The 21,104-nt window shown below is 38.5% G+C and overlaps 1 protein-coding gene and 1 long non-coding RNA gene across 3 annotated transcripts in view; one reads left to right on the top strand and one right to left on the bottom strand.

The window, feature by feature from the left end:
- Positions 1–21,104, bottom strand: part of LOC109202267 (uncharacterized) — a 712,495-nt gene that overhangs the window by 532,706 nt on the left and 158,685 nt on the right. The gene's annotated exons all lie outside the window — the stretch shown is intronic.
- On the top strand, positions 2,866–7,089 carry LOC109202266 (uncharacterized). Of its 2 annotated transcripts, none has more exons than XM_019359320.2 (8): positions 2,866–3,296; positions 4,005–4,063; positions 4,173–4,302; positions 4,784–4,871; positions 4,962–5,126; positions 5,417–5,623; positions 5,857–6,025; positions 6,187–7,089. In XM_019359320.2, exons 3-8 carry the CDS (start codon positions 4,283–4,285, stop codon positions 6,276–6,278), a joined length of 741 nt encoding a protein of 246 aa, XP_019214865.1. In that variant the 5' UTR covers positions 2,866–3,296; positions 4,005–4,063; positions 4,173–4,282; the 3' UTR covers positions 6,279–7,089. The 2 variants fall into 2 exon arrangements, with proteins under 2 accessions (XP_019214865.1, XP_019214864.1); XM_019359319.2 differs by having other exon boundaries at positions 4,151–4,302.

The following is a 21,104-nucleotide window of genomic DNA, read 5'->3' as shown; positions in this document are numbered from 1 at the left end:
CGAGACAGACAGAAAGAGGAGGAACTAAGCCGTGGGCTACGAGACACAGCGAGACGTTCCATGACAACCGAGCAGAAGGATTCAGAAACATTTCCTATTAGAAACGTCACATGCCAAATAAGCATTTGCTCAGCAAGAAGGTGCAGCTGCATAATGACCTATGGCTTATTTCTCATGCAGACATGAGTGACACTGGCTATTTTGTAAAGCTCTATTGAATTGAAACTGATGTAATTCAGAAACACTGAAAGGCATTTTTATAGTTAGACCCTTCAGTTAAAACTGAAAAGTGTCACTACACCAAAATTTTTAGCCTATGGGCATTAAATCTTCTCTTTCTGTAATTCACCATTAATGCTACAATATATATATATTTATGTTATTTAAATACTTTTTTTTTTTCATTTTACATACATGTATTTTTCAAAATATGATATCTAAAAAAAGTTGTTCCTACAATTGTATTGTTGTGGTCAATACTAATAGATCTTGATTTAACATCAAATTTGCTAGTTTTGCAAAATGTCATTTATTACATTTGACCAAATCAAATAAAGAACGTCTTTCTTTTGTCTCCAAATACGGTGACATTAATCTAAATGTCATGCTGTAAGGCGTGACATGATTTTCTAGAGACACCAGTTTCACAGTGCAGCCATGACTGAGATTTCTGTCTCTGTGGTCTTTCATTTGTGAAGGTTATCCAGAGAACCTAAACCATTCACAAACCCCGGCCTGTGTTTCTAGTTTTTTCATTGCCCAGCAATCATGTATGTTGTCTTCCTTTCATTTCTTAATCCCAGCATAATTATCAGCTAATACTACTTAGTTAAATGGTTTGAATAGCAAGGTGCATAACAATGTTACTCCTGACCTCCTTGCGGCTATATTTCAATTTTTGTTTAGTTGCTACTTTCTATAAAAATTCTTCAACACAGAGGTCACAAAGGTGTCACAGTGTCTTTCAGAACTCCATGAGCTGAGGCATAGTGCAAGACCAGCTGAATCAATGGGTATTTGAAGAGAGAGCTCTAATTGTATTCAGTCTTTAGCATTTAGAGCATTTCATAGTGCAGTGGGCACCAGGGGGCTTGAGGAATTAATCCATGGCCCCCTTTTCTTAAAGTTACTGAATGCCCTGAGTGGTACTAGCAGAAAAGCACAAGACCCAGCAGCAACAGGAACTGATGATCCATGATGCCTTTGTACTGTGCTGGTCATAAAGACTTCTCAGTGTTTCCTTCGTGCTTCCTATGTCTAGTTTTCGTACTCGTATCTTTCACTTTATTTCTGTACGTTTGTTTGTCTTTGTATTTTTGTGGTGAACATTCAACTGAGAACAGCAGATTGTTTTTAATGTGGATGTACATGTGGTATCTCAGTGCTCAATGAGCCACTGGGTTAGCTAAACTACAACAAGGGCAGCAACCTTTTACAAGCTGAAAGGCTTTCAGGCACAGAAAGACAAAGTCTTGCATAGGACAGTGCACTTTCAGTTATTGTCTTAGTCATGAAATACACTGGGACAAAAATCCTTTCACTGTTCGTGCCCACTGTAGGATTAAGATCATAGATTTGATAAGCGTTCTTTGTGGGGTGTTAGACTTTGTGGTGTAACTAAAGTGTATACCAGTCAAGAAGGATGCACTTCTTTTCTAATCCTCGGAACACGATTTGAGTTTAGAGGAATTGTTAGCTGACATACGCCATTTCCTTTATATCGAAGAGATTCTAAAGGCTACAAAGCTCCGAGATCCTCAAATGACCTAAATGTGGGAATGAGAAGGAATGTCATAGTAGCTGCTAACAAAAAACATATATATGAATATATATATATATATATATATATATATAACACCCAGCACGCCCCTGCGGGCGGTTTATCCTTCAAGCTCGGGTCTTCTACCAGAGGCCTGGGAGCTTGAGGGTCCTGCGCAGTATCTTAGCTGTTCCCAGGACTGTGCTCTTCTGGACAGAGATCTCCGACGTTGTTCCCGGGATCTGCTGGAGCCACTCGCCTAGCTTGGGAGTCACCGCACCTAGTGCTCTGATTACCACGGGGACCACCGTTACCTTCAACCTCCACATCCTCTCGAGCTCTTCTCTGAGCCCTTGGTATTTCTCCAGCTTCTCGTGTTCCTTCTTTCTGATGTTGCTGTCATTCGGAATTGCTACATCGATCAGTACGGCCGTCTTCTTCTGTTTAATCGGTTTTCTGTTTGACGTTTATTCAGCTGTGTGAAAACCAAGGAGGAACCCACCCGGGGGAAAATAAAACACTGAAAAAAGCCAAACAATATCATTTTTAGGTTGTCTAAGTGACTTATATATTACGTTTAACCTGAGTACACTCTCAGAAATAGAGGTACGAGAGAAGAACATTTTTGTACCTATAGGTACATTTTTTGTAAATGTTCCCTTAAAAGTACAATACTGGTCTTTAAAAGTCCAGAAATGCCCCTTTAAAGGTTCAATTTGAAATAAAGTACAAATCTGTACCATTTTGACCTGTACTGCAGTGACAGTGGCAGAATGTGGTAATGGGTCAGCATGGGAAAATCTGGATGGGCCTGGTTAATTGTAAAATTCATATGAGATGTGAGTGTGCTCATAAAAGCTACATGTTATAATCAAATCTGTTGGTCCTCTCCTCTGTACGTAAATTATCCTATGATGCAAAGAATATCTGTAACCTACCTTTGTGTAAGTTATGTTAAATTATATTAAAAAAAAACACACACACAATGACATGCAGGCACAACCAAATGATGTTAAAAAAAAACTGGTCCATTTCCATTTTATTAAGTTCCAGTTATAATTTTTAATGTTTTAAATCTTGGTTGTAGCCTTCAAAAACGTGAAATCATTTTACAGTTATGTTTGGCCATTTACTTTTTCGCTTTTACTACATCCTAGAATTGTTCATTAATTGTGAGGTTTTTATGGAATTTGCAACATCAAGTTAAACCGAGGTTCTTTGGAAGTTAAAATGTCAAGCAGATTTTTATGTTACGGTGACTACATTTTGTAAGTTACAAATATAGTTCGCCAAGACAGCATAACGGTTTCTAAACAACTGCGCATTAATACCACAATGTTGTATTTTCATGTGTCAAGTTCGCAACGCGCATTAATCCCAAAGGCTGAAAAGCCAGCAGCGATGAGTGCTCCGCCTCCGCGCTGACTAGCGTTGACACAGAAAATGACTCTCAGGGGGTTATTGATGGAGGAGCTCCTTAAAAAGTTGATGGAAGAAGGCATTGATGTGTCAGACGACGAGGCGCAAAGGTTTAGAGGTAAGTCGGGTGTGATTTTGTGTTTTTATAAAAATTACAACGTGTAATTTTACAGTAGAGTTAGCAAAAGTCCGAAGAGCTAGATTTAACATGGGTGAAAGCTAGCAGTTAGCTAAGTTTTAAACAAAGAAAGATACAAATGTGGACTATTTAGACTGTTGGTGGAATGTTCAACGTCTGTCTGCCCGCCGTATTCGAGTGTTTTATCAATAAATAGTGACTAACCGTGTACAACAATGTAGAAAAATCAATAATTTCTCAAAACGTGCTAGTATGTAAATATAGCTATTAACAAAATCGTTTTCTAAGCAAAATTTATCGCATCTAACTTGTTTCCCGCTCAAAGGGATTTTAAACAATGGAAGGTACACATTTGTACCATTCCACCTACTTAGTGGGATTTTCGAATATGAGAGCTGTAAGCTCTGCGCAGGGACACTGTCTGCAAACACCTGTGATGCCAGCTAGCTGCTCGATCAGGGATCGATTTATAATTTCAAATAAACCAAAATCAAGGAGGCAAATTGTGGGCAGCAAAAACAGACAAGATAGCCTAGGATTCTATTCTATCCACAACTCGGGTTATTGTTTTGGTTGCAATGAATAATGCCTACAGCCAACAGGCAATCGGCGCAAGGATTTCCCCCCCCCCCAAAAGAAATTTGAAAATGGTTTTATTTTTATTTCATACTGTACTTTATATTTCAGATAACGATGTACAACATTGAAGGTACAGTTGAAGGTCCAGTGTCCCAAGCAAACCAGAGGTAGGTTGTGATAAATGTCTAAATTTGCATATGCATTTAAGTGCTTGCAAAATGGCTAGTTAATGCTGTTTTCCTACTGTATTGCAGTTCTATACCTTCTTGCCTGCAGTTATTTCCATTCCAAAATTCCCACAAGATGTCCAGAGTCGCTTGGATCTCAAAGAACCAGTCCAGAAAGAACAGAAGTACCGAAACAAAATAATTGGGACTCTTTATGAAATGCTGTCACAGTACACAATGTAAGGGTTCCTTTCTGAATAATTACATTAATTTCTTAATATTAATATTGCTGTTGTACGAGAGGCAGAGAACAAATGGTTAGCCCATCTGCCTCCCAATCTGGAGACCAGCGTTCGAGTCTGGCGTGACACACGGTTCCAATGAACTGGCAATAGTGGTAAAACCATACATCCTGTGTCTCCAGACCTTGTCTGGACTATGATATCCAAAGTGTTCATTTTCGAATTTGCTCAAGAGTAAATTAATAATTCAGGACTGCAGTCAATTAATTAATGAAGTTTGGGAGAGGTGTGGCTGTTTGTCCGCGCCCATTTTTAAAAAATTAAAATCAACTTTAGCTACATTGATTTGACATTGGTCTATAACATACTATTTACGGTAATAACAATATGAGTAGAAGAATTGAAGAACAGAAAAGCCCCCAGAAAAGGATAAGAGTAATCAGTGTACTGTGTGTTGTTTTTCTTATGTTTGAAACAGGTACCCAACCCACTCAGACTACATCCAGGTCATCAAAGCCCTGATTGTGAAGTATCCTTTCTTAAGAGATGTACACGGAAATGGTTATGTGAGTACCTCTCCTTTTTTGTTTCTTTTATAGATTATATTAATATAAAGTAAGCATAATTAACTACTTATATACATTTGAAACAACTAGGACACCTGGCACAGCCAACTCAAGAGAAAGTTCAAAGCAGAACGGGCTCCCCTAATCAGCAACGAAGAAGTGAACCGGGTTAAAGAAAAGTTTGGACGCACGCAGAAACATCGGACCACAGAGGAATCCAGCAGCTCCTGTCTGAAGAGACTGAAGCCCTCTCTCGTAAATCCTCACACCCTCAGCCTCTAAGAGCTAAGGTAACATATGTAGTCTTATTATGTTCACTGTAAAGCTAAAAGTAAACATTAATTGAAAGAAACATGTTAACAGATAACATTAACATAGAAAAAGGAACTTCACAGTTGATTTAACAAAAGTCAGCTCAACTTGCAATTCCTATTCAACATTTTTGCATTTTTTTCAAAGCATTTGGTGTACAAATTACTGCATTTCGAGTAACATTAACTTATCAGATTTTACTTATGATAATACTGATATCTGCTTTGACAAAGGATTCGTGCTTTGTGGGGGAAGATGCAGCCTCCGTTGATGCTCATATCAAGGTGCTAAATGATCAGCACAGGACGCTACATCCTGACACAGCACTGGTGAAAGACCGCATGACAAAAACCTTTGCATGGAGACGTCAAGAGGTAGCTGAAGGAATGTGTACTGTGGACCTATTAAAGAGATATCCATTCCTGGGGACATCTGCAGGGGTAAGAATTGTTAAGATGATTGGGCAAACAGCTAATGATTTTTTTGTCTGTAAATCTGATTATTATTTTCTGTACTAACTGATTAATCAATCTGTTTATTATCTTTAGAATTTTTGTTCAAGGGTTAAAGCACTTTACATTTATCTCCAGTCTGTGTCTTTAAACATGTCAAAAGTTTAAATCCTCAATGTAAAATGTCATTCTTTTGTCTATTCTGCTCTTTTCATTTCCAGTTGTGTGATGAGGTTGATTTAATGCATCCCTGCCAAGACAACATCTGTTGCCGCTTTAGCGAGAACTTCACTGCTGTTCTTCAAAATGTTCTTCAAATGACCAAGGATTTGCCACTGAAGAAGGTCTACATGGAGGCAAGAGAGAATGCACTGGCTGAAGACATTACAGGTACTAATTTGACCTCATACAAATAGTAAATTTTGTGACAATTCATTTGCGCTCTCTTCCAAAGATAATTGATGTACCATAGTGCCATGTCAAGAGCATGTTAATGGGAATTTGCATGCTATCAAAATCTAATGAAGTGCATTTGCATCTGTATGACCTAGGAATTGACTTCAAGGGGGCACTTCTCCTCTTGCCATCCATCTTCAAGGAGAAGATAGAAGATTTCATCATCCTTGGAGAGGTAAATGCATGATGCAATGCATAGCCTTTGGCCACAAGTTTCATTCTCGGTGTTTTGTTGGCATGGAGCTGAATTCAGCTGCGGTTCAGCATCACAGCTAAGCTAATGTAGGGGAAACACTGCTGTTAATCCACAGACTTACAGAATGCTCTGGAAATGAACAAAAGTTTTACAGATGTGCATTTTCAGGATAAAGTGCTTCAGCGTGTGTCTGCTATATCTGTCAGCAGTGTCAAATATGAACTTGAGGATGTTTTTGTAGTTGGCCATGTACACACTGAAGCCATACCTATATTCTTTAAAATCAAGTATATTTTGAATGTTGATACTTGTTGGGTATTGTGTGGGAAACTGTTACTTCCTTGCACTTATGAATGTCATTTCCATGCTTACCAAGTGGCAGTTGACAATGACTGGATCCTGTTCAATCCAGGAAATGAATTAGACTTTCAAGCTCTAGACACCTATTTAGTTGATGATAGGCTGTTTGTGTCCTTGAGGTATTCTGTGTGACGTTGCAAGCACATTTTCCACTTTGTCTATATATATGACATATATATATTCTGGCTTGTTGAAGTAGAGCAAAACATTTGTGTGGACAGTTTTTTAAATACATGCCATCTCTGTGATCCGTCAAAAACATTGTGTTCAGGTGTTTAATGTCTTTATGTGATTGTTTACTTTTTTTAAATGAATGTATTTTTCTTGACATGTCCTATGGCAATATACGAATGTAATCAAGGATGTATTCCTGTGGTTGTTTAAATGCTTTGATGTGATTCTATTATCGAAAATAAATGGTTAAATAACCAAATATTTTGGACTATTGGGGGTACATTTTTGTCTCTTTAGGTACGAAATAGGTTGTCGCTGGGGGGGTACCCTCATAGGTACCCTATTGTACCCTTTTCAAGGGAACATTTCTGTACTATAGTTTGAAGGTACATTTATGTCTTAGGAAAGTACATGATTGTACTTCAGATGGTACAACTTCATAAGGTACAAAAATGTACCACGCCTAAAGGGTACAGAAATGTCCTTCAAAAAGGAACACCCCCAGCGACAAGCATTTGTACCCTTTTTGGTACACTTTGGTACCCCTATTTCTGAGAGTGTAGCGAAAGTCCGCAGTGATCTGAAAATGATGTGCCGGGAGTTGTGCTGTTCTCGGCGGCTTCAGTGACCCTCGAGCTCTCGGCTAGCTATCGAGCTGGTGGGTAACAGACGTCTCCGAAAACGTCGAAGCACTTTTGCAAATATGCAATACCTTGATAAACCGAGCAGATATTTGAAGTTTACACAGCTACATCCTCGCCTGAAAATATGTTAAAAGTTTATTTTGTGACCCAGAAAGATTAATAAAAGTAATTTTAAAACTTAGTAGCGGCCGCCATTGCCGGAAACTGGAGTTTGGCTGGGCCGCGCTATGAATTCTGGGATATGGTGGGCCACGAAGGACACACCCGACCCATCCTTCAAATTCGGGGAAAAGGAGGACGCATTTGTCGGCTGCATTCGGAGGAGTCCACGAATTTGGACAGCCTTCGGCGCGTCGCTGTGACGTAATCGGTCTACAAATGCGGCCTCAGGAGGATGCAGCCCATGAATTTGGACACGACCATAAGTTAAGCTCGTTACAACATGGCAACTGCCTCAACGCTACCCGAAACTGAACCTCCCCCACCCTCATTCAGATCTGGCGTTTGGAACTATTTTGGTTTTCATGTGAAGTATGACCCTGATGGTAAGTGCGTCATGGACAAAAGTAAAACAGTATGTCGGATGTGCCACGCAATGCTCAATTACATTGGTGGGAACTAGTGCGTTAGCACAGCTCGTTAGCTCGTTAACGTGTTGACGCTGTCCAGCCTCAGGCACGGGGCGATCAGCTGTAACTCGTTAACGGAGATTTGCCGCGTTATGGCGTTAGTGTCATTTTAACGAGATTAACGCTGACAGCACTAGTGGGAACACAATGAATATGAATGCACATTTACGCTGACATCATCCTAGTGCAAAGACAAGTGGAAGCACACAAAAACAACAAGCATGCATGCTACAAACTTTACCCGAGTCATTTAGACAGCCGTCAGCACATGATTCTCCTTATGGGGACCTGATATGTTTAATATGCTGCTGAGAATATACCCCAGAAGAAACGTATAGTATACCTTTTATTTTGGAAAGAGCCATTTCTCTGTAATAAACTCTCTTTTCCAAAGATGAGTGATTTCTCGATCTGATAGATTTATTTATTTTTTTATTATTTTGTTGTTTCAGCAACATTAAATTTAAAAACTGTACTTTTGAGTTAAAATATATATTTATAATTTTAATAAATGACCAATTAAAAAGGCATGAACATTTTTTTGTATCGAAAAAATACTGAACCGTGACACCAAAGTATCGAACCGAACCGAACCGTGAATTTTGTGTATCGTTGCACCCCTAACATGTATGTGTGTATGTGTGTGTGTGTGTGTATATGTGTGTGTGTATATATATATACCATCACTTCAGATGAAAATTAATGTTACTGTACATTACTATGAATACAGTCCAGTCTGAATGTTAACTCTGTGAAAACTGTCACACAAGGTGATGATGTGAGACATTTATTGCAAAACTGTATTTATTGAAAAATTTACCACAGCAGAGGCAGTAAAATAATTTTGGTCTCACTGGAGGAGGAGAAATCAATTAAAAGCCTGTTATATTCAAACAACATGCACCAGTAACCTTCAGTCTGTAGTTTTGGTCCCGTAGGGTGAACATTACTGGATAATCATTACATTTTCCATTATCACCAAGACATATCAAAATTGACAATTACATTTTTTCAATATGCAATAGAAACATAATCATGAAATCAGTAAATGCGACCTCCCAATGCCTGAGGCACAGCAAGTCACAAAGCAGCGCTGTTCATCTTAATGATCTCATGCTGCATTTCACTCATTACTCTTATAGTTTGCAGGCTGTTGTATCCTCAAGGCTCATGGGACCTTTACTTTAGTTCTATGTGCAAAAAAATACAGTAGTTCAGAGCAATGACTTATCACGGTGATGCACATATTTTCCAATCGATCCTCACTGGTAAGGGAAATCTTTATAAATCCGAAAATATTGTTGAGTATTGGAAATCTATGAGATTCAAATCTGAAATGACTTATGTGTCACATGGAAGGTCTAATAGGCACTGACATAACAGCAGATCATGTTGTTTTCAGTACAGCTCACTCTCCGGAGAATATTTCCTGTTAAGGGAATAGTACTGTATTTTTAAAAATATTCATTTGTATACTTTGTTCTTTTTAAATCTACTTTAAGATTTATGTAGTGTAGTAAAAATCAGATAGCTTATCATGACAGAGGTTTTTTTTGATTACACAAACATTATTATGCAGGGCTAATGCATAATTTATTCGTAAATCAATTGTACTGATTTTGTAAATAGGTCAAATGTGACACAATATTATATTCATATTTAGATTTTACATATACCAATATCTTCTGTTTATTTAACTTTGTTTATATAGCAATTTTAGCAATTTTCTAAATGTTGCCAATACAAATAAAATCAGTAGAATTTTAAGCATAGTTTTAAAGATAAAAGATATTTTATGAAAGTTTTACCTAATGAGAGTTTGACCTTATTTGATCTTGAAGAAAAGGTCAGAGGTTCAAAGTAATGTGATATTTAGAATCCCCATGTATCATTTCCCATATGCCTTAATATATGTTGTCAATACAAACGATGGTAGTAAGAAGTTTCGTTTTTAATGGCTCTATATAGCATTATTAACACTTTGACCTTCTATTGGCCTTGATTGAGAGGTCAGAGGTCAAATGTGACATACTTTAAATCTTATATGATACTTTCTCGATATTGACATTACATTTCGTAAGTGACATTGCATTTTGTCGATTTTCAACCAATAAATCGTTATGTAAAGCTCTTTCATTTAAATGGGTTGTTAACACGATCCCAAAGTTTTATCAAGATTCGTTCAAAATTTTTCAAACTAACATGTTTACAGACACAAAATGACACGCAAACACTGCCAAAAACATATCCTGCCTGGTGGAGGTAATAATCTTATCTTATAAATTCAATTCAGTTTTATTTATATAGCACCAAATCATATCAGCAGGCACTTCATTACATTACATTTTGATCTACCATCCATTAGTAATCAGCAATCATGTCTTGGTCAGTTCAATCTGAAAAGATTAGTTTTGGTCTGTTCTGTGTTATACATTTCCCTATTTCAAATCACACACAATGTGCCATGATACTTTCTCAATTCAGTAGTAAGTCCTAAAACATCAGTTATGTATACAGGCATGTGGGTGTCAAAAATTACAATTAAATCCTAAATAACTTAATGACAAACAGCATTTATATGGTTCCACACAGCAGACTGTGTGTCATTGTTCCCTAAGACCTGCCGGCTTATGCTTGCACCATCTTCCTTCTCTCTCTCACTCTATCAACACTCAGGTGGAGTTGAGAAAGCTTTGGTGCCTCGTCCTAACCCTGCCCATGGGTATGGCAAGACTCCCAGCACCCCTGCTTGCCAGAACCATCGCATTTTGAAAATAAAAGGCCAGCTGTATCCAAATTTGCCACATTTGTGACATCAGGACCTTGTCTTGATATTTTGGAACCATAAAATCTTTAAAGTATAGTGTGAGGATCAGATCTAGTGTACTGGATGTAACGCAGTGAAGTCATCCATAAGATTTTTAAGGATGGTGTTTTTTTAAGCCTTGCAGCCTGACTGACAGAGGCATAGATTTAAAATGCATATTTGTATTTGCAAGATTAACTGCAAGCCAGGATTTTTTTTTGTACTGTTCAGCTCCTTATCTATATGAAACAGTGTGGTAAGAAGCATAATAGTAGATGCAAACATGTTTTACTGTAGTTTAATAAACTAACAGAAGTACTCAGCATGAGCTTATTGTTTTAACAGATCTCAGGACAAAGTGGACAATGAATAAAAGATTAAGAGACTTTTGCTGGGTAACTGTCATGAGTTGTGGCATCAGACAGCTTTTCCTCTGCACATGAATGATGCTGATCAGAAGCTCTATGTGTGAGAACTGAGCTAATGGCGACTGTGTGTGACTCTAATTGGTGCAGTTTGCAAGTCATGCAGTAAATACATCAAACTGTCATTGTAATGAATATTATTTTAGCCAGTTACAGTGATTTCTTCTGCATATAATTCATTTACCAGTTCCTGTGCGTGAACTCAGGTGCATTAAGCTTGAATGTTGGTTTAGTTTCAGTTATGGACTCATGACTGACCAGCAGCTCCTTTTAAAAAAATCTCTTCAAACTTAAAAAATGGCACTTTTTTAAGTCAAAGGCAGTGTATTATTGACCTCTGTAAAACAGCTCACATGGCCTTTACCATAGACTATATATAAAAGTCTATTGTGCACCACTATGACATTGACCCACTGGTAATAGAATTCCCATTGTGATGCCTTAAGCCAAGCTCTTTTTTCCTCCACTGTGTTTAAATCCAGATATCAGCAGTCAGTCACAAGGGATTGGCAAAAGAGGACAGGACCATAATTTACAAAATGAACTTCTTGTTATATTCAGTGTTATTTGAAACAGTTGATTGAGACCATAAAGTCATCTACATGTAAAACCGAAGTCAGAGCAAAAGAGTCAAGGGCCATTTTCCCTTGAATCACATACAGTCATGTGAAAAAGAAAAATTTCACAGGACTATGTTTGCAATCCTGTGAAATATACCCCATGATTTGATATCTATAGCCGAAATGACTTTATGTAATTGTTTCCATGTGACTTTATCAATCTCTCCCATCAAAGTGGGGGATTTTCATCCACTTTTCTTTACAATGTTGATTCACTTCATTCAGGTTTGTTGGCATTTGCAGTAAGCAGTGGTTTCAGGGTGTAGTGTCGGAGGAGGAGATCTCCATCATCTAATCATGCCTTCCCTATTTGAGTTGGACTCTGGAACCTGATGGGAGAGCTGTGTGTTGTGCTGAGTGAAAGAAGGCAGCTTAAAAGCTGTGCAAGCTAAAGAGTAGAAAACACTGCAAATAAACATTCACTTACCTTGCAATACTGTGCACACTGGGTCCTTTGTCACAGTGGTGCTATGTATTATGGCCAAACATCTTTTCTTTGCTGTCATGTGTCCAAAGGATATTGTTTCAGAAACACTGTGTTTTGTTCAGATCCAGGGAAATCCATGCCCGGGAATATTGCGGCATTGCATTAACACACACCTGAATGTTCCTGACAAGCAAACTGCCAAGACCTTTGGTTTTATAGATGCGGACAACTTGCTGATGATCAATTAATTAAGTGCATTTGATTAGCGGCACCTGACCAATGCTTCAATTCACAGACCAAAAGACAAATATAGACCAACAGTATAGGGCTTCTTAGAGTCATTAGTATTTTTTAAAACCATTAATTGTAGAACTGGACAACTGATGTAACCAACGTCAAAGGTGCAGTATCTAAAGATCCCAATATACTGTGTCTGTCAGTGAACTTTTTTTTCTTTTACATGGAGTCTGCTGGAACAGATTCAGCCTCCAATAGACCAGAGGATCCAGAGTAGCCTGACTGGCTCTGACTCATGAAGAAAGAGAGAGTGAGAGACAGAGAAAGAGTGGAGCATGACCTCGAGGCTCCCCTCCATCCACCCACTACCATTCACCCATCCATTCTTAATGGAATACTCTAACCTGGCTGTTTAACACAAATTAACATCAAAACTCCCCTCAGACGGAAGTCTGGCTTTGGAGGCTTTGGGCTATAATGGCCTGTTTGGAGGGCATTAAATATACACTGTATGTGTATGAGACACAAAATGTCTAATAAATGTTCTGATATGAATTCAGGAATATTTATAGAAATGTATGGTGTTTTTCCGAATCATATGTTGTAATGTCGTACAACAGGACTCATTCATGTTGGTGACCACACAGACAGCCAACACAGTTTTCTCAGAAGAGACCTTGTAACTGGTTAACTATAGCCTTGACTAATAAAATTAATAACATATGCGCTAACTGACAAACCAGGTGATCATATGTCAATTAACAGCTTTCCTCAACGCTGAGATAAACTGGTAGTCATTGTTATTTTGCTTGTCATTGCAACAAATCTCTCTGATCAGTTTCTTCTTGTATGTTCTCAGTCAACACATTCCTGTCATCTCCACCTGAGAACGCAGTGTTGAGGTCATGGTTATTTCACATGCTTAACAACAGATTTGGCAAATTTATATAAATATCACTTCACTGGCATCAACCAGCCTGCACCTTTCATTTATTAATATCTATTACACAAAACAATTGTTTTTACCCCCCAAGTTTAATCTTGGGGGGAAAAACTGCCGCGGCAGCATTACACTGAAGAGCTCCTAAGCAATTGACACTGTTACGTATTACACAACGGGCCCATGCAAGCAATGAAGTAGACAAGTTCCCTTGTTTGTTTATCCATTAATGATAAATATCCATTTACTGAGGGCAAAATTAAATGAAGTGCTGCCTGACACTGAGTTCATTAATCTGTAGCGAGGAACAGTGGGAGAGTGGTTATTGAGAACATGGCTTCCTGCTGTTAAGTGATTCTAGTTGGCTGGCATAATGATGTTAGTTTTACATTAACTTGATAATATTCTCTCCCAGAGGTGCTGCAAAATATGCTTCCATCAGGGAAGACTGGGATGAAACTAATTTGTAATGATGTTGACAGTGTGCTTGATAATAGAAATTTTTCTTTCTACATTTTAGGCATTTGACTTTCTGGATATATATTAAATTACAAAAACAGACTAAAGGGAAATGGCTAATAAGGACTTCTGCCTCTACTGCTAGCCCATTTCTTAACATTATTAAGCATTGTTTTATGAATTAAAAATACTACCATTGTTACTATAAACAGCATACATATACCATAGCAAAATAACTTAGTAACAGCAGTTGCATCTCTGATGGTTAAAAATGAGAAGAAGTCCTATTTGTTTGTGCTTTTTTAGGGATGTTTAACATATATGCAAGTTCAAATTCATGAGTAGCTGTACTGCATTGAGCTAAACGACAACATCAGCATGCTACTAACATGAAAATGTTACCTTATGCAAGTTAATGTTTTCATGTGGCTGTAGTACCACGTAGACATACAGTACTGCAGAAAAAAAGTATTTGCCCTCTTCCTCAGGTCATCAAACAAATTTTAATATTATAAATAAACCACCCAGGCCAACCTGTTGAATCAAGAACTATCTGGCAGTGGCTAATTTGGTAGGCTAAAGGATCTCAAAAACCAACACATCATACTACAATCTAAAGAAACTCCAGAACAGCTGAGAAACAAAGTCACTGACACCTATCTGTCTGAAAAAGGATACAAAGCCATTTCCAAGGCTTTGGCATTCCAGTCAAACACAGTGAGAGCCATTATCAAACAAATGGAGAAAACTTGGTGGTGAATCTTTCCAGGAGTGGCCAGCCTACCAAAATTACTCCAAGAGCACGTCAATGACTCATCCAGAAGGCCACAAAAGAACCAAAAATAGCATCTAAAGAACTGCAACTCTCACTTATCCCACTTATGGTCACAGGTCATGATTCATAATAAGGGCGAGCTCCAAGGAAAACCTCTGTTGACCAAAAAGAACAAAAAGCCCCCACCCAGTTTAAAAACTTCATTTTATGTTTAATTGGGTTGTCTTTGTCTAATATTAAAATTTGCTTGACAATCTGAAACATTTAGGTTCAACACATATGCAAAAAAAATATCCATTGCTACACAACATTTACTGATATGTTCATTTTGGACTCGCTACAACAGCACACTGGTTTGCTGTTTGATTCAAACAAGCTGCACCATTTAGAGTCTATCAGTCACAATACAAACACTTCACAGCATCCATTCACTTTTGTCAGAATGAGCAATGCTCATGTCATATTCTTCAGTCGTAAGTACCATTCGCTCAGTTCACCATTCACTGAAAACACAATCATGTGCTTTTGAGCACATTCATGCACAACTCAGCACCACTCTCGTGAATTCAGGGTAGAACAGAAACTATTAATTAATCTGTCACATTCAAAACCAAATCCTTTGTGTCGCTGGAGCCAGCAGGTGACCAAAAACCACACACATACAAATTTCCTGTGCTACTTCACTGCAGTTCCCTTCAACAGGCTTCCCATTTAGCAAGGTTTGCTACTGCTCCAGAGAGTGAGACAGAGGCCCCCCAGTACACTGGCTGAATGGCCTCTCTGGTTGTTCCTCTCCTTCATACAATTAATGCTTTACTGCCAGGTATGCAGGTCACCAGTGACAGCACTATTATAACGTTACGTGAGTTGATGGCTATTATTTATTCTAGGAAAATGACTTGTATATCTCTGAAGAGCAAAGCAAAGAGGGGGGTCTCTGTAAGGCATTATGTATAAAGGCTCATTGAGGTCTGCTCTCAAAAACTGGCATAGATGTAACACTGTCTTTAACGCTGGATTTAAGAAATAAGTGCTTAAAGTTAAAGTTGTAAAAACATATTTAGCGCCATCTTCTGCCAATCCGCACTGTGATATCCTCAGGTTGATTGGTTACATTAGTTTATGTTAGCGAACTAATACCCAATGATGTCAACTTCTGTATTGGCACAAAGTGGCGCTAAATATGTTTTTAAAACATTAAGCACTTATTTCTTAAATCCGGCTTCAAAGACACCGTTGCATCTATGCCAGTTTTTGAGAGCAGAGCTCAATGGTGTAAATATAACTTTATACCATTATAAATATAAATACAGCAGTGCTGCAGAATGAGAAGCCTGAAGGACTAACACCAGACCAATGTCCGTTTTTAGGTCAAATCAGAATCAGAATGCCTTATTAATCCCATGGGGGTAAATTGTTTTGTTACAGATGCTCAATTTGAATATTAATCTGTAAAAGAGAAAATGTAAACGCTCTCTCTCTCTCTAAAAAAAAAAAAAAAATCCCTCTTGCCCTGCAGGGCGATCTTTATCCTTCAAGCTCGGTCTTCTACCAGAGGCCTGGGAACTTGAGGGTCCTGCACAGTATCTTTGCTGTTCCTAGGACTGCGCTCTTCTGGACAGAGATCTCAGGTGTTGTTCCTGGGATCTGCTGGAGCCACTCGCTCAGCTTGGTGGTCATTGCACCAAGTAGTCCGATTACCACTGGGACCATTACTGCTATCACCCTCCACATCTTCTTGAGCTCTTCTCTCAGTCCTTTCTTGGCTTCTCATGTTCCATTTTCCTTATGTTGCTATTGTTCGGTATTGCTACATCCATCACTACCCCATCTTCCTCTGCTTGTCCACCACTACTATGTCTGGTTGGTTAGCCAGCACCAGCTTGTGTATCTGGACCTGGAAGTCCCACAGGATCTTGGCTCAGCCTTCATTGACGTCATTCTCAACCACCCTAGGGTGCATGTCCATTTTGACCTCGGGACTTCCAGGCCATACTCGGCACAGATGTTTCTGTATGCTATGCCGGGCACTTGGTTAAGGCGTTCCATGTATGCCCTGCCTGCTAGTATCCTACACTCTGCTGGATTGTCTCAGCGGCATCTATGCACAGCCTGCACCTGGGGTCTTGCCTGGTGTGGTGGACCCCAGCCACTCTTGCCATGATTAGTGCCTCTGTGCTGTCTTTCCGTCCAGTTTTGCCCAGCCACCGGCAGGATTTCTGGATGTCAGCCACTTCTTCTACCTGCCGGTCGTTCATAACATGGAGAGGCTTTTTCTTCCATGATGCAATATAAAATTTAATAATTTAAACTTAAATAATAATTTGTACAATATAAACAAGATATTACAATTGAAACTAGTCCAGGTGTCAAAAATCTTGAGTCATATGTTGGGTTAGCTAACCAGTGCATGAAGCCCTTTACAAAAATGTCAGCCTCATGATTAAAGATGAACAAAAGCAGGCACAGTGAACATAATCCCAGAGGTTTTCAATCATGTGCTATTGAGGCTCAAGAGTCTGCCGGTTTCCGTTCCAGCCAACAGTGAACAGTGCAGCAGCTGATTTCACTGATTAGAGTTTCAAACTGAGTCACAGAGCATGTGATTTTTCAGTGTGTACAGTCTTTAGCACTTTTTCATGCACATAAGAAAAGAAATAGAGAAATGGCAAAATATTCAGCTTGTATATCAATGGAACGAGATATGTCAATAGACTCTTTTGTATGTCACTGTCAGCATTTGTCATAATGCCATTCATTTCCTCTGGATGTCTGTGTTGCTATAATCTAACTCGTCTGACACTTCAGACCTGCCATTCACACCTGTTCTGTTTTCTTACCGGTAGTATCGCCGCTTCGCTCACCTGCCTCCACTTCCCCAATCAGACTTAATACTTATGGTCTCCAATCAGGCTTATTCTCTCAAAATAGTAAAATGAAAAAGTAAAAATGCTAAAATGATTCAGTCTAGCCTTGACTTTGTTTTCCCTTTTTGATTTGTTTCATGCTTTTGGGTTGCTCATTCTGAGCTGTGACAGACTATACGTAGCATGTTATTGAAAAATGATAGTTTTGAGTCAAAATAGTATAAATGAGTCAATACTTACAACACTGCGCAAACGTAATTACTAGAAAATCTGGCTTCCAAGGAGCCAGACATTTTACTCATTTTTACAGTGGTCTTGAGCAATACTTCTCTGTTTTTTTGCACCAACAAGGTGATTCCCAAACAGCTAATTAGCCAAAAACTTGGCATATCTCAGCATGGTCTGCAGTGTGTCATTGTAAAATTGGAGGAGACTGAACTAGTGGGGTCCCAGAAAGTTCATTCTATTCTTCTGGATGTTGTGTTGCATAAGTTGAGGATAAAAAAAAGAAGTGGCAGGTCTGAAACTCGCAGAACTCAACATTATTGAAGCAGTGTGGGATCCTCTTGACAGAGAACAGAACAGAAGGCAGCCAACATCCAAAGAAGAGCTTGTGAGAAAAAATGTCCTTCAAGAAGCCTGGAGAACTATTCCTGAAGACTACTTAAAGAAATGACAAGAAAGCTTGAATAAGAGGGTTCAGGCTGTGTTGAAGAATAAAGGTGGTAACACCAAATAATGACTTTCATGCTTGTTTGAATCCTACAAACTCTGTTTTTAACCTATACATTTTTTCACTTTTCTCTTTTTTTTCTTGCAAAATATAAAGAAACAAAAGGTGACTCAAGGCTTTGTAGTGTAGCATCTAACATAAAACACTTTCTTCATTTCATACTTACTGAACCGTCCATCATTTAACAGGCCTGAGTGTTTCCCACTATGTGGGTATAGCAAAACGTATTCAGTAAAAGCTGTGACATTTACAGTAACTTCAACAACACACGGTGAGTATTGGTGTCTTTGATCAGTCGTAAAGTAGTAACAATAATGAAAAGAGTGGAGTTGTACATCGAAACACTCATTGATAAGGTACAATTAAAGTTAGGTATTATATATGGTCACTATGCATAAATTAGCTAAATGTTGTTAAATGCTATAAACTATAGTCTTAGATGCTTTGTGTAACAATCCATTTCCATTTTCTGTAAATATATCACGCATTATGTTCCGCTTATAAAACAAACATAAAAGAAACTTCAAGAATAACCCATGATTTTTACCTCCCCTGCCCTCTGTCAGTCAAGACTCACTTGTTTGTTGACCTAAAGCTACAAATACCAACAAATTATTTTGAAAGTATAAAGGTCAAGGAGCAATTTTACCCCTATCCTCCCTGACTTACAGGACAGCTGTCACTTCTAGACATGTTTATTTAGAATGAAATCTGCCTGCAGAGAGCATATCATCGCCCTCTCTTTAAAAATAATATAATCCAAACAGCGTCCTTGCCGATTACATCATTAGGGCAAGTTATGCATGCTAAAATTGGACTGACTCATCACCTGGACATAAAGCCAAAAATTCATCTGGAAGCAAAATTGTTATGTGTGGTCAAAGAGACTGTCCTCCTAAGAAAACAGCGAGCATCAGTGCTTTCAGTCAGCTGTCAAGTAAGGGTTGACTGTGACATTGTCAGCTGCAAAGTCAAGAAGAGAGGATGTTGGGTCAGCAGATAGGGTCTGACACCGTACTTCTCTTCACTGAGAACTTGGTAAAGGACGTCCCGCATAATGATACGTTTGCTCCTACGGTCATTATTTCACAACTGCTGTTCCAGGAGAAGACTGACAGCCTCTCCAGTGATTATTCATTACTGGAATAAAATATGATTCAGATGGAGTGATGCTTTTTTGTCGAGAGACAGCTGGTTGAAATCATTTTCTTAAGAGGGTAAAGGTTTTATTTAAGATAATTACGATAATCATATACTGGCTCGAGCAATAGTTAGGTCATGTGGGTTAAAGTGGGTAGTAGGGCAGAATGGAGAAATGACTCACTTTGAAATGAGTTGCATAATAATTTCTGGCGTGTGCTGCATTGGATTTTCTTTGTGGGCAGACTGTGGTCAGCTAACCTGTGTTTAGGCTGCTGCTGGTTCTATGTGAATTTAGTCAACAACAATCAGCAATATATAAGTAGTATAATAGCTGAGTCAGCTATCCAGCCACTAAAAGATAGACATCATTGTATATATACTGCCATATATACCATCATTTAATTCTGTGTTATAATAGGCCACATCTTCCAAACCATTTCACTGTAAGGTCTCTGCTCACACATTTTATTACTATCATGACTGTACATGTCATTCTTCTGACATTTGGAATATTTCATGGAGAGGCAAAATTGCGAACCATCATCCTCCTCATTGTTATGATAAACGTTTGAGCTAAAATATGCTGAGTGCTGACTTGAAAAGCATGACATGGAATAAAAGCAACACAAGGTAAGAAGGAAATGTTTCCTGCCTTTTCCATAGCCTACATAAGGACTCAAAGTGCACAACAAAACACTATAAATCATATTGTCAGTCTGTACACAAAGATGAATAACTATTTTAAATTGTTTACTTAAAACAGTTTAAGTGTTACTAAAAAACCCAGTGTTTCTTCCCATTTATTTGGGTGAATCTATTAAAAATTCCAACAATAAAACTGTTTGAAATGTATAAAATACTGTTTTTACACCAAGAAGGTGATCCCCGAAGAGATATTAGCTGAAAATGTGGCAGAGCTCACCATGATGTGTCCTTAAAAATGGGATGAAGTGGGGTGCCAGTTATCTCAGTGGGTGAGCAGGTGACCATATGCAGTGGCCCAGGTTTGTGGATGACCCACGGCCCTATGAAGAAAGAGAAGGGGAAGACTTGCATGACATGTGTCTTTTCCTTCTCTCTCATCCCATTTTCCTGTCTATCTTCACTGCTCTACTATTGAATAAAGGCAAAAAACAACAGGATGAAACTGCACAAGTAATGAGCAGATGAAGAAGTGGTAGGCCTAAAAAAACAAAAACAATTCTCTGTCCTAGAGGAACAGTATTGAAAATCATATATTTAAGGAATAGGGGGAAAATTCAGCAAAGATCTGACACAGGACCTGAGAGATGCATCTGGCCCTTGACTTGATCCATGTGCCATCAGAACTGGCCTCAATGGAAGGGCGGCTGTCAAGACGCCAAGAGTAACAGGGAGGAAAGGCTGGCGTATGCCCAATTACACAAGAACTGGACTTTAAATCTTATGAAGTGATCTAAATCTAAATTTGAAATGTTTTGTTCAAATCATGAACCATATGTACAGAGGAGGTCTGGAGAGGTACAACAGTGAATCTGTAAAACATAGTGGAGAATCAGTCATGGTTTGTGACTGCATTTCAATCAGTGTTATTGAGAA

Source organism: Oreochromis niloticus, linkage group LG5, assembly GCF_001858045.2.
Source record: "Oreochromis niloticus isolate F11D_XX linkage group LG5, O_niloticus_UMD_NMBU, whole genome shotgun sequence".
Taxonomy (NCBI): Eukaryota; Metazoa; Chordata; class Actinopteri; order Cichliformes; family Cichlidae; genus Oreochromis; species Oreochromis niloticus.
This window is presented reverse-complemented; position numbering and strand designations above follow the sequence as displayed.